The sequence below is a fragment of the Podarcis vaucheri genome (assembly GCF_965113315.1).
Source record: "Podarcis vaucheri genome assembly, chromosome: 3".
Taxonomy (NCBI): domain Eukaryota; kingdom Metazoa; phylum Chordata; class Lepidosauria; order Squamata; family Lacertidae; genus Podarcis; species Podarcis vaucheri.
The window spans coordinates 75,154,741-75,168,608 of record NC_138761.1 but is presented as its reverse complement, the minus strand read 5'-3'; the positions used below and the strand labels follow the sequence as shown (position 1 = coordinate 75,168,608).

Here is a 13,868-nt window from a genome sequence, read left to right as displayed (position 1 = left end):
GGACTGTGCTAGACAACCCACTAATTTAAATCTGTATATGAGCTACTTCCACACAGGTTTCAGAAACAAGACTATTCCTAGATCAAATGATGCCTTAGGCAAGGAGTATCTCTCTCCCCCTGCTCCACAATTGGTTCATCTTTTGAATACTCTCTTATTATATTTGGAGTTCATTTCACAACTTCTGAGGCATGATTTGTATGACAATAAATTTGCACATACATCTGATCACAATTACAATCCATTTATTGAATGGATACTGAAACTGTAAAATTCTGCACATTTTCTTTTAGGTTCACAATGCTATCTACACAGGTTAGTGTTGCCAGCTTTACAAGTGCAGATGAACCGGTTGCACTATTCATTTCAGCTGCTGAGTGTATAGTTGAGTAGACAGCCCATGACAGACGCCCCAGGCAGTCACCTGGGTCTCCTGTTCCTAAATTCAGCCCTGAACAAGAGATCCAAATCCAAAGTTTAATTCTGGGCAAGTTACCAGTCTATGTGTAGATGGGTTGTTGTTGTTGTCTTCAGGCAGAGAGTTACACAGTCCTCTTTCTGAGAGCATCTGGCAAGGTAGAGTCCCAACAGTTATTACTCATTTTGCTTCTCTCACAACATATTCCCATTTTTATAGGAGGAAAGTTCCATTCAAGTTTCTATATTGAAACTGTCAATAAAATTATGATAGTGTTATGTTGACAATGAAGGTACCAGTGATCTCATGAGTCTGGTATATTGTGAAACAATGACAAACATTTTGATTGCAATTCATACTGTCCAAAGTTTTAAAGATACCAATGGAAAATCACCCATTAGTGAGTGTCTATTGTTATGAATATAGAACCTACAATAATGTACAACTAGGAAGAACCAAAATTAAGTGGGTCTGGAAGCTTAACCTTTGGTTCAATCAGTTTCAAGGGAAACTATAACTACTATACAGAACTGCATCTGAAATCCTTCTCAGGAATGAGCATCACAGGAGAATACCAGCTTGAATCCAACAAAGCCCTAGCACTGGCAAAAGTCACTTGCTCATTCAACAGGGCAGAGTTGTTTCTGATTTCTGTCAATTATTTCCCCTTTCTCACCCCTTCACACAGTATCTAATACTATTCCAGAGGATCCCCTCATCACTTAGAAGCAGCTTTTCAAGGGGCAGAGGGGCTGCAGCAAGGAGGAGGAGGTAAGAAAGTATGTTCAGCAAACAGAACTGTTCAAGCATCAAGCATCTAAGACTTTGCAAGACTGTACTTTCATTGTTCACAGTTTGCCCCCCAATTCTTTTTTCAGGACAGAGGGTGGTCTTATACAAGCAGAATCGTATCTGTATAATGAAACTGCTGATAAAACTCAGCTATTATTGACACTGGGGGGTGCCAGCATACTGTGCTAATTACAACTTCACCACTCTAGTCCATTTATCAGAGAGAACTGCTTATCTTCCCATTTAAATACAGGGATATTAGAATAGCTCTGTTGGATCACGCCAATGGCTCATCTAGTCCCACATCCTGTTCTCAGTGGCCAGCCAGATATCCATGGGAAACCTACAAGCAGGACCTAAGCACAGCAACACTCTTCCTTTTGTGGTTTCCAGCAATTGGTAAATTTAGTCACTACTACATTTATGGACAGAAACTTAAGATTACTTGAAATTCACCTAGGTCAAACAAAAATAAACTTCAAGTCAAAGCTGGTATGCTGTTATTGTGAACCTTTTTTGTATTAAGAACAATAGGTAAAGGACCCCTGGATGGTTAAGTCCAGTCAAAGGCGACTATGGGGTGTGGCACTTATCTCACTTTTCAGGCTGAGGGAGCCGGCATTTGTCCACAGACAGCTTTCCTGGTCATCTCGTCAGCATGACCAAACTGCTACTGGTGCACAGAGGACCATGACAGAAGCCAGAGCGCACAGAAACACCATTTACCTTCCAGCCAGAGCGGTACCTATTTATCTACTTGCACTGGTGTGCTTTCAAACTGCTAGGTTGGCAGAAACTGGGACAGAGCAATGGAAGCTCGGCCCAATGTGGGGATTCAAACAATAATCCTTTGGGGGGAAGGGCAGAATATGAATTTAATAAAAATAGATAATACAATTATTTTTCAATCTCAAAAGCAGAAGATTCACAATGTGATGCATAACAGAAAAACAAACCATGCCACTATTATAACAGCGAGCTATAGTACAACTCCAAATCCCTTATATGGGGCCAATTAAAATCTAATATTTATTTGACAGCACTGTACTTTCAACATGGAAGAAGTCACATTTCAATGTTACACATGACTTGCCTTAATTCCCAGATGAAATATATTAGCTTGAATTAAAATTCAGCACACCGCTAACAGATAACAGCAATCCGTTCTCTTAGCAAATATAAGGGCACTAAGGCTAAATAAGGACAGCTAGTTATCAAAATGGTCACAAATATATGGTAATGTCTTGTTATGCAGCAGATAATGAAATTTCTCTGACAGCTTTTACAGTCCAATCTTTAATTGTTTTTAACCTTAAACAAGCAAGCAAGCAAACTGCTCTGACCATCAATGGAGCTGATGGGCTTTTTGGAATGTGTGTGTGTGTGTGTGTGTGTCTGTCTGTCTGTGTACACCCCCACCCCACCCCCTCTCCTCTACACCTTTGTAGGCCATTTACATCCAAGAGAACATGCTTCCATATTGTTGGCCCAACTGAGCCTTCACACATGGAGGCTTGCAGGAGAAGTATGCAGTTATAGTTTGCCCCTGGAAGAAGGCATTAATGTATGATTGCTAACATGCACCGAAAAAAACTCATTTAGCACTACAGTGAAACTATCACTGCATGAAGCAGTACTGCAGAACAAGCAAAAGCACCTTTGTTACTGGCTACTCCGCCCCCACCCCCACCCCGCATGCGGGTTTCAGGTTCAATCCCCAGCGTCTCTAGGTAAGGCAGGAAGAGACCTCTTCCTGAAACACTGGAGAGCCACCACCAGTCAGAGTAGATAATACCGATCCAGATGAACCAGTTTTCTGATTTAGTATAAGGCAGCTTTCTATGCTCCTCTGTGTGTGACATAGACATCTCATGAAGTTGGTTGAGGAAGTTGTTGGAATTAAGGTGACCAAACAGCTCTTCCATGTGTTGTGAAAGGCAATGTGGGGGGAGGAACCACACTTAGCACTGGTATTAGACTCGGAACCTTATTTCTCTGGTTGGTATATGTAACGCTCCCTCATTGGTGATGTTCACAACACAGCCAGTAGGAGGCAGAGATATCCAAGAATAAAGACTGTGCTTAGACAGGGACCAGCTCTACCATATATCTGCCTGCAGAAGGGAGTGGGTGGTGCTGTGGTCTAAACCACTGAGCCTCTTTGGCTTTGCTGATCAAAAGGTCAGCAGTTCAAGTCCACGCAACAGGGTGAGCTCCCGTTGCTCTGTTCCAGCTTCTGCCAACCTAGCAGTCTGAAAGCATACCAGTACAAGTAAATAGGTAAGCAGCGGGAAAGTAAACGGAATTTCCATGCACGCTGGCACTTGTCACAGTGTTTTGTTGCACCAGAAGCAGTTTAGTCCTGCTGGCCACATGACCCAGAAGGCTGTCTGTGGACAAACGCTGGCTCCCCTGGCCTGAAAGTGAAGATGAGCGCCACACCCCATAGTCGCCTTTGACTGGACTTAACTGCCCAGGGGTCTTTTACCTTTACTGATACCTGCCAGCATTCAGCTCCTGACAGTACGATATCTTTCTTGGTTACATTGTTCATGTGGCCCTTTACTTCAAGATGTACAACTTGGCTGCCCCTCTGTATTGTCTCACAACATCCCTTCCTCACCTCGATCCTGCTGTTCTGTGCATAGCTGCTATTTGGAGGTTTATGTTATAGTGCTTCAAATTTTCCTACCTTTTTCTCTCTTTGCCATCCCTTGGGTATTTCTTTTCAAAAAGATTTTTTGTAACTACTTGCGTATCCTTATTGATCAACAATGCACAGGCAAACCATGTTGTAGTGAGACACCCACATGTCCAGGCCCATCAAGTCATTTCCTTCCTTCTATGGCACAGGGATCTGGCATGTCAGCTGCTGCCAAAATGACAGTTAATCCAAACAGCCCCGTCACCTGGGGGCAGAAACAGCCAGGAGAAGGAAACATAATGCCAGATTTATTCCCACAGCTCCCTCTCTTTTCTACAGTTAGGTGAATAACTGGGTCACGAGGGTGGGGGTGGGATAAAGTCTTACGTTTAAAACCTCCAGGGGCCTTTCCCACAGAATAAAGCTACTTCCTGGGATGAGAAAGAATATGTGCACATGAGAGAGAAATCAATTAACACAGATGTTTTGAATTTGATTTGTTTACAATCACTGACACCCCAGCCAATTCTTCAAGTCAGTGGCAGGGCTATGATGTGGCAAAATGTCAAGGATGTAGCAAACAATCCCTTATATTTAACACATTCAACTCCACAGTTAAAACTAACTTACCCTTAAACTCACTATGGCCACAAAGGACACATCTGCATCCTCTTTTACTAGATTGATCCTCATTTTGTTTTGTTACAGAAAGAACACCCTTCATGGAGTGCAGATGCCTTTCCTCTCTTTTTTTAGGGAAGCCCGGACTGCCCCAACGGCTAGCCCATCTACTGCCAACATTTTCACTGGAAGCTTATTCAGACAGAGATCAGCTTTCAGCTTTGCCAGTTAGTCTACAGCAGGGATGAAGAATCTTTTTATAACTAGGGTCTCAGTTCCTTGGGGTGATCCCGCAGGGTCTGCGCAACAGCAGTGGATGAAGCTGGGCCTTTTCTCTCATCCCCCTCCTTTCATTCTCCTCTTTTGTTCTTCCCATTCTCTCTCCTTATCTCTCCCATTTTCTCTCTCCCCTTCTTGGCTAGGCAGAGGGAAAGAGGTTACTCTTTCTTCCTGCCTAACACAGAAATGCAAAGGGTTGGGGACTTGCAACACCGAGGGGGATGCAGCAAGGGTGCACCATAGGTCAGATATGAACATGAAGGGGGCTAGAATTGGCCTTGAGGTTGGCAGTTCCTCAGCCCTGCTCTACAATGCACCATGTACAATAACCAACAAACTACTATGAGCTAATTTGTAACAGAACTATGAAGAGTAGTTTGGATCCCAGTCCTAATCATACATACTCATAAGCAACCACTACTATAACCTTTGTGTTCCAATGTCAGCCCATACTGTACATTATTTGCCATAATACAGGTAAACCCTTCCTATAACGGGAAGGGAAATTAAATCAAAACTTAGCTCAGAATTACTTAGATTCTGCGCAGAAGGAAGATCTGCTTGCATAAATCTGTGATGTTTATGTAAACAAATAGCTTATTTAGTAAGCAGCATATTTATGCCTTAAGGAATACATAAGCTAGCATACGGAAATTCAGCCACAATATAAGTGGTACATCTGTGCCACTGGTTATTTATAAACAGCTAATGTTCAATGAAACAATATTGCCTTGTGTATAGCTTCAGCTGACAGCCACATGTGCCAAACACAAGTGTTTCATACAACATACCAAACTCTCCCTTTGCTGGAGTCTCCACTTGCACTGACAACCCAGTGCTTTGATATTAAAGGTTGACATAGATCATGTAATATTCAAAAATTCAGAACAACTTAAATTTATATAGCTGCCACTACAATCCACAGAGGTGAAAAGCTGAAGGAATTTCCTATTCACACTGTGTTCTTCTTCCCTCCCCCACCCCCGACGTGAACCTCTTTAATTCTCTGTTAAGTCCTTAGTAATTATCTGAAAAGGCTCCTGTGTCAAAGGCTAGTGTGTAATAGCACAACAATTACTTTACTACTGCTCAGATATGACATAACCATACTGTTGCATAACATATTGTATTCAAAGTAATGCTAAAGAGACTGTGTTGTTGGACAAGCACAAATTCTCCTCTCCGCCCTTGCGGGCTGTTCTGTGGGTTCTCTTGATCCTTTAGAGCAGATTTGGGGATGATGCAGGGGTGCAAGGGCAGAAGACAGGGGGGAAGTCCCATTGCACTAGTAGGAGTAGTTGTGCCAGCTTCTGCTAGCACAACAATTAAATTGAACATGATCCATAGCTTTTAAAGAGTAGCAAAATGAAATTTGCTATTTAGTTCTACTGGCCCCAAATTCCAGGACAAAATGCTAAAATGATTAGCCAGTAGAAACCAAGAAACTACAAACCAGAAGTAATCTGGACTTGCCAAGGTAGCTCTAATATGCTCCCTTTCATAAGCTTTATTCACATCATCTAGGCAATAAATGCACAAAAGAAATTAATATCTAGCACAGACTAATTGGAAGTTGTCCTTGAACCATTAGCAAATATCATGAAGATCATTCATGTTTACAGTTCATCCCCTTAAATTAAAGATTTATGATGATACAATCTATTTTTCACAGTATTTATAAACCAAGGATTTAATAAGGCACCCCAGAAGAACACATGGCTGAAACAACTATATGCACCATTTATGATGCATTCTGATGCATATGGCAGGTTTCTGTGCAGTTCATGTAATAAATCACTTATTTCAGATAACGTTGAAAATAGGCTAAGCCATACATAAATCTGCACACAGAGCTCCCGGTTCACATCGCATACTTTTCTGGCATGAGACAATGGGGCAAAAGAAGAAATGACAAGTGTTAGCATTCAAAATCCATTTCCTTGTCATTAGGATTTAACTTTCAAAATAAGAACACAAAAAGTCTTATGGGTCAGGCCAAAGGTCCATCTAGTATAGCACTAGATGCCCACTCGAAGTTCCTCAAAAGAATCTGAGCACAACAGCACTCTTCTCACCTACAATAGTCTGTTTGAGCCAAGGCCACCTACATGCCTCCAGGTTCAATGTGTGTGGCTTCCAAGTAGACTTGCCTCTTTTTGTTCATGTAAATTTGAAAAATAGCACCACAGTTCTTCACAAATGAACTGTACCTTTGCCATTTTGCAGATACTTCACTCAAAGGCTTTTCACAATCACAGTAAAGCATACAAGGAGGTCGACTACAATCACAGGTCAGCTGTCACTGATCCACAGATGACTGAAAAGCTAAAAAACTTAAAAATATGGTCTGACATGATTGTGTTCTGCTGCTTAGCTCAATGATACTGAAGTGCCAGCTGATATGGGAATCTGGTCACTTGTTAAGGATTTAGTGCAGCTCCTATACATTTGCAAGCTGAATCAGCCACAGAGTTTGCCATAAAACCCTGGATATGACAGCCACGTTTTGCACCCTGGAATTATACAGTACAATGATGTTTCAACTGACACATTCTGCACACACAAACAGATAACAGAATAGGATTCCAGCAGAAAAATAGTAGTTTAGTTTTTTTAATAAACATGACTTTTCCTGAAATATCCATTTGCTAAATAATACTGCTCACACGTTGTTATGCAAAGTGGCATGTTCACACCAACAAAGAACTAAGAAAGCTATGACATTGACCTCATCACCAAGACAGACACTGATGTTTCCATGTGCCTTCTTTGCAAGGAGTTTATGCAATCTGCAGTTTCATAACTGACATTTCAATGTAGGTTCAGCCCTTTGATAGTAGTTATATTCTACAGCAGTAATGCAAAGAGGTAAATTGTGACAAGATTAGCAGCAATTCCTATATTTAATGTTATTTAAAAATCAAAGTGTTACCTAAGGCAATTATCATGCAGCCCTTTAATATCTACAGGGAAAAGCCTAAGGGGAAAATAATTGACTCTGCTAATTTTACCCTTGGCAATTATAAAACAGCTCTGCATTTCATTATGACTGCAAATTTTCACATTTAATTATCTGGCTTGATAGAAATACAGAGATAAACGCATCATACAAAATCTCAGACAATTGCCCATAACACCATGATAGAATTAGTTTGGGACTGACAGTACAAAACAATAATAGAAATATTGGATGTAAAATATATTGCATATCACAACTGTAATCACTGAAACAAACATGTTCTTCCTCAATCACTGTGGTCTCTCATGACCAGTACACTTTATAACGTGTCACACACAATTATTTGTTTCACTGCACTTGTTAGCACATCCTAATATATAATACTGGTCACTAGCTGGCTTCTCATAAATCTGCCTTGGAAGATGGTCCTACATGCTAGGAATGCAAGAAATTAAAAGCTCTCCACAGAGTCTGGGGTATAATAATAGCACTCTGTGGAGCAACCTGCAGGCCACACATGACCCTTGGCCACTCTCTGTACAGCCTGCCAAGTCCCAGGGAGTTCTGCCCATCTTTCCCTGCAGCTCAACTGATGAAGCCATCAGCTGGGCAGCTGGGAAAAGACTGATGCCAGCTATGCAGCTCAGCAGCACAGAAACAGCCATCTTGTCCATGCTGGGTTACAGGTTTCCTTCCAGCCCCCATGCTGAATCCAAGGGCTTGTAAGAGGAAGAAATAGCAGCAGCAGCAGCAGCTCCACCTGCTTTCCAACTTGAGGCAGACGTTCTTCATGGATTACATATCAGAATTGGAAAGGCAAAGTGGAGAGATGTCAAGTGTTGTGTGCCTTCCTATTCATGGCCATCTGAAAATTTTAGGTGGTTTAAGAGTTAGCCCCACCTGGCTTTGAAATCATAGCAATTGGCTCCATTATTAGGCAAAATACTTACTTACATGGACCATTACAACACATGTCTACTCAGAAGTAAAACTCCACTAGGTCCAATGGGAAATATGGGATTACTGAATTAGTGTTGCCCAGAAGGGTTTATATGGCCTTACCCTGTCATGTATCATCAAATGCAACAATGGTTAGTAAATGAGCTGAAATCACATTTCACAAAGTGGTGAGTGGGGAAATGGGGGAGGACTTCACGGCTTTATACACTTTGTGCAAAATATACAAGTCTAAAAACTCATCTTTCAAAATAATACTAAGTCAAGTCAGTGTAAGTGTCAAGAATTTTTACAGCTTATAGTCCAACTGTTCATGCTTTTTAAGATGCAAGAAAGAATGAGTTGATAAATAAATTGCCTGTATTCCACTTATGGTATATAGAAGGTATTAAAGTATTCAGGTGTCAAAAGTGGGAGAAAGTGTTAACATGTTTTGGCAGAACTTTCAGACATGCCGCTTAATTGCTCGAGAATACAAGCAGTTTTTAGGCTACTCTGCTTCAATTTACTACAGATCTGATTCAAGGCAAGCTTGAAATAATTACACGTTTTTGCTCAAGTACTTAAAGACAGAATAATGAGCAGCATTTTATCCATGTTTTTCATCAATCTGAGTAGGACTGAGAATGATTTATGGCTACTTTCCCCCTTGATTTTAATTGCAGATTTTATAAAATACAAAGTTCATGCAATAGCTCTCTGTGCATCTTAGCATGTGTGTACACAGAATACACTTGGTAGACAATACCACTTTTTGTTCTTAAGCACATGCTCACATAAAACAGGGTGTGAACCAGGTCATAACCAAAATGTCCAACCAGTCATCCCTGTGATCACTGTTGCTCTAAAAGTTCTATGCCTATCACAAACAGTATGTGTGAACAGTCTACTCATTCACATTTTCCCATGGTAACAGATGTCCAAGGATGGATTAGACTTTTCACAACAGTTCCAAGTGCTCTTAGATGAAACTGCTTTTCTAGCTCCATTTCATTTAGGGTTCTGGCACTGAAACTGCTTTGGTTGCCTGTATGTTAGGAGACAGCCAGGGGAAACACCTCCCTGTTTATCCTCCTCAACCTCTTAGCAGCTTTTGATACCATCGACCATGGCACCTTTGTAGAGCAGTTGTCTGAATTGGAAGTGGGTGGCACTACTTTGTAGCGGTTCATGTCCTACTTGGATGCTACCATATTTTTCGCTCTATAGGACACACCAGACGATAAGACGCACCTAGTTTTGGGGGGAGGAAAACAAGAAAAAAATATTCTGAATCCCAGAAGCCAGAACAGCAAGAGGGATCTGGCTTCTGGGATAGCCTCTTCCTGTTCTGGCTTCTGGGATAGGCTCTGTCCCTTCCCCGATCTCCCACAAGAGCTGCACACTCTTTAAAGGGAGCGCGGCTCTTGGGGCCTTTTCTGGGAGGTGCCTTCCCCCCACCGCAAGAGCCACGCGAAGCCTCCACAGGGTAACGGGGGCCTTCACCCCGCTGCCCTGTGGAGGCTTTGCGCCGCAAACCCCGAAGCTATTACAGCGAGACGGAGCGCAGCACAGTGCTCCCTCTCCCTGTTCTGGCTTCTGGCTTAGCTGCGCAGCCTGCATTCGCTCCATAAGATGCACACAAATTTCCCCTTATTTTTTAGGAGGGGAAAAGTGCATTTATAGAGCGAAAAATACGGCAATTTCCAGAGATGCTTGGGGAGTGCTCTTCAGCCCTGTGGAGCCTTGGATGTGGGGTTCCTCAGGATTCAATGCTGTTTAACATCTACATGAAACTGCTGAGTGTGGTTATCTGGAGTTCTGGAGAACATTGTCAGCAATATGCTGATGACACACAGCTCTACTTCACCTTTACACCTGCAGGTGTGGCAGCAAATGTGCTGGACCATTGTCTTGCCTCAGTAATGAACTGGATGAGAGCCAACAAACTGCAGTGCATGAAGTAATTTTATCATTCTTTTATCATACTTAGATAACCTCTAGGTTAGATTACTTAGATAAATTATACTTATACATGGGGCTGCCTCTAAAGATGGTTTGGAAACTTCAGATGGGACAGAATTCAGTGGCCAGCTTGCTCACCAGGGCAAGGCAGTTTGAGCATATTACACCAATCTTGGTCCAACTGCATTGGCTGCCAATTAGTTTCCAGGCCCAATTCAAAGTGCTGGTTTACACCTATAAAGCCTTAAACAGCTCAGGGACCGCCTCTCCCCATATGAACTCACTTGGACCCTGAGCTCATCATCTGAGGCCCTTCTTTGTGCGCCCCCTTCCATAAAAGGCCTGAAAGGTATCAACACAAGAACAGGCCATTTCTGTGGTGGCTCCCTCTTTGTAGAATGCTTTCCCCGGGAGGCTCTCCAGGCGCCTTCATTACATATCTTTAGGCACCAGGTGAAAACATTACCCTATAACCAGGCCTTCGGCTGATTAAACATTCTATGGCCTTTTAAATGTGTTTGTGGGAAGGGGGCTACTGGTTTGTTTTTGTTTTATTATGTACTATGTATTTTTGTGTTGTGAACCACCCTGTGATCTTTGGATAAAGGGTAGCATACAAATTTAATAAACAATACTTCTACTACTACTATAGAAAAAGGTTATGTGCAGTGGAGTTCTAAGTTTCATGGAAAAGATGAAAAAAAATTCTAACAAAAACTAGTTTTAAACCTGTTCCAAACAATATTATTAATATTTAAAGGGGAATTAGTTAAGCTCATTGAGCTATGTTCAATTTGCTTTAATTCATCATTTCTACTTATGGTAGACATAAGTCTGCTATCTTACAAGTAGTTTCTTGGTGAGTAAATATGGTTAATATAGAGTTAATTTTATAGCACAATTTATTTGACATAGCTGACATAACGTATCTGATAAAATTTCAGACCTTTGGGCAGCACGTACAGTTTTATATGACATCTAATGCCTCAAGGAACATGGATTTCTAACAAAATTAGCTCACAAAAGGCAGCAGAGAAATCTACTGAAATAAACACAAATGAAGCCTACACCTTCTTTAAAGCAATAAAAACCATATTACCTTAGTATTTTGCAGTTCAGCAAGGCTTGTGCATGCATTTGCTAGAAGAAAATCACCACTTAAGACAGCCATTTTATTTCCAAATTGCATGTCCTTCAATGGGCCATCTGATGATGTCAGTTCACCAATGTTTACTATCCCACGATGTACCAGGAAAGCTGTGTGAATCAACTCAGTAATCTCTGCCAGACTTCGTTGGCTTTAAAGCAAAGACAGGAAACAGTTCAATTAGCTGCAAAACAGCTGTATAATCTGGTTGTCTACAAAAGAGAAATGCTGAAAACTATAGCAGATGGGGTACTTATCAATACAAATATAGCATTCAGCACTTTGTGAGCACACCATTTTGAGCCTATCCTGCCTGGCCCACTTGAGGGGCAAACTGCACGTGAATTAACTCACACGTTTGAACAACTGTGTTTAACCTGATTGATTTTATTTTGGAGAAAAAGCAGCTGGTGCTGACCCTGATCAGGGCCTTGTGTTTATTTTCTACTGAAAAGCTGCTCCTTACCTGGCTGTGTTTTTGCCCCCCCTCCCAATGCAGTTTGCTACAAACAAGAATCTTAAAGGCCAGAAAAGCAGCCAGGTAAGTGGCAAATTTCAGCAGCAAACAAGCACAGGGCCCATGGTTGCTTTCCTCTCCAAAATAAGAGGACTAATAAAACATATTTGTTTAAATACATATGCGATGCCATGTATAATAAGGCCCTGACATGAGGAGTCTTACTAGATTTAAGGAAATACTTAACAATATAAAATAGTGTTTAAAAATAAATCAAAATGTGGATACCCCCATTCTTCAAATGTGTACTAACAACCCTAAACCATGTTGATAATTGCAAGTAAAAACAACCACAACAAAAACACTTTTAAAAAAGGGCCTAAAAATACCCCATTTTTATGCACTTTATCATTCTATTACCATACACAGATAAATTATAGCAATGGGTATATGGGACAACAAACCTTTTTATATGCTAAATTTAACCTTTTTGTTTCAGACAGTGGCAGGAATAAAAGCCATCTATTGAATGTGACAGAAAATTACATTCTGTCATAACCTTATGTCTAAAGAAGGGTTAACACATCCTAGAACGAGGGAAGAGGAGGGAGGGCAACTAACAAGACATCCTGATGCTTCTGCTGTCATTGTCAGGGCAGCCCTTGGAGAAAATGTCCATATCAATTCAGTTTATCAGATGGACAGCTGATCAACATTAAACAGACTTGCTCTGGGCAGATTGAGCTGAGATACCTGCCATGAATACCAATGAGTGTCCTCTGCTCTCGACAACTGAGGTCTGACTGCTGCTGCTGATCCCAGGACATATGGGGATCCCTAGTGACGAGTACATAAAGCTGCAGCTTACTCAAGTGATGGCTCATTTCCCCCAGCTGAAGGCACACATTAATATCCTGAGATCAAACTCACCTCTCTGACCCGCACCCCCACCCCACCCCCCAGTGTCCCTTTCCCCCTTTAATAAGCTTTTAATGAAGGAAACAAAAATCCTCTCTGTACAGCTTGCCACAAAAAGGTTACACAAATACATTAGTGTCATACTTTCTGAGCCTTCCTTCCCATTCTTCCTTAGGTTTCTGTGCTCTTGTTTGCTCTCCAAACAGAACCTGTATTATTCAGCCTACTGCACTAAAAAATACAGCTCATGTATTTAGTATATTCAATTTTTTAAAATGCTAGACGACATCTTATGATAAGGCATACTTAATTTTTAACTAAAATGACAAACAAGGTAAAGCAATCTTTGTCATCTGGATATATAAAATAGCTCTAGGCATCTCCCAAGGAATCTGAGTTTTAATACAGGATGCCAGAATAGGAGATTCTTAAGCAGTCTGACTTCAGTTTAATGTGTTAGGAGGGAAAACATCTACAGAAATCTTGGAGTGGTGAAATAATAGTAATTAAGAGGTTGTCTACTTTGCAGGAGATTATTAACTATGGTCCCATTTTTACTTAAGTAAACCATAATAGATAAAGTACACTAAAGATCACTTGTTGAACATTTATTTACTACGAAAGCAGCCCTCTGAAATAAGAAAGAAGAATATGGTATTTATACTGCTTTTAAGCACTGCAGTCATCTGAACCACGGTTTACAACCTAATCCTGTGCATTTTTATCTGGAAG

At 41.1% G+C, this 13,868-nt stretch overlaps 1 protein-coding gene across 2 annotated transcripts in view; it reads right to left on the bottom strand.

Annotated features, from left to right (window-relative positions):
* Positions 1-13,868, bottom strand: part of PDSS2 (decaprenyl diphosphate synthase subunit 2) — a 71,743-nt gene that overhangs the window by 27,133 nt on the left and 30,742 nt on the right. For both annotated transcript variants that reach the window (XM_082216676.1, XM_082216675.1), the window contains exon 3: positions 11,714-11,912. In XM_082216676.1, coding sequence (XP_082072802.1) covers positions 11,714-11,912 — 199 coding nt within the window. The remainder of the gene's footprint in view (positions 1-11,713; positions 11,913-13,868) is intronic.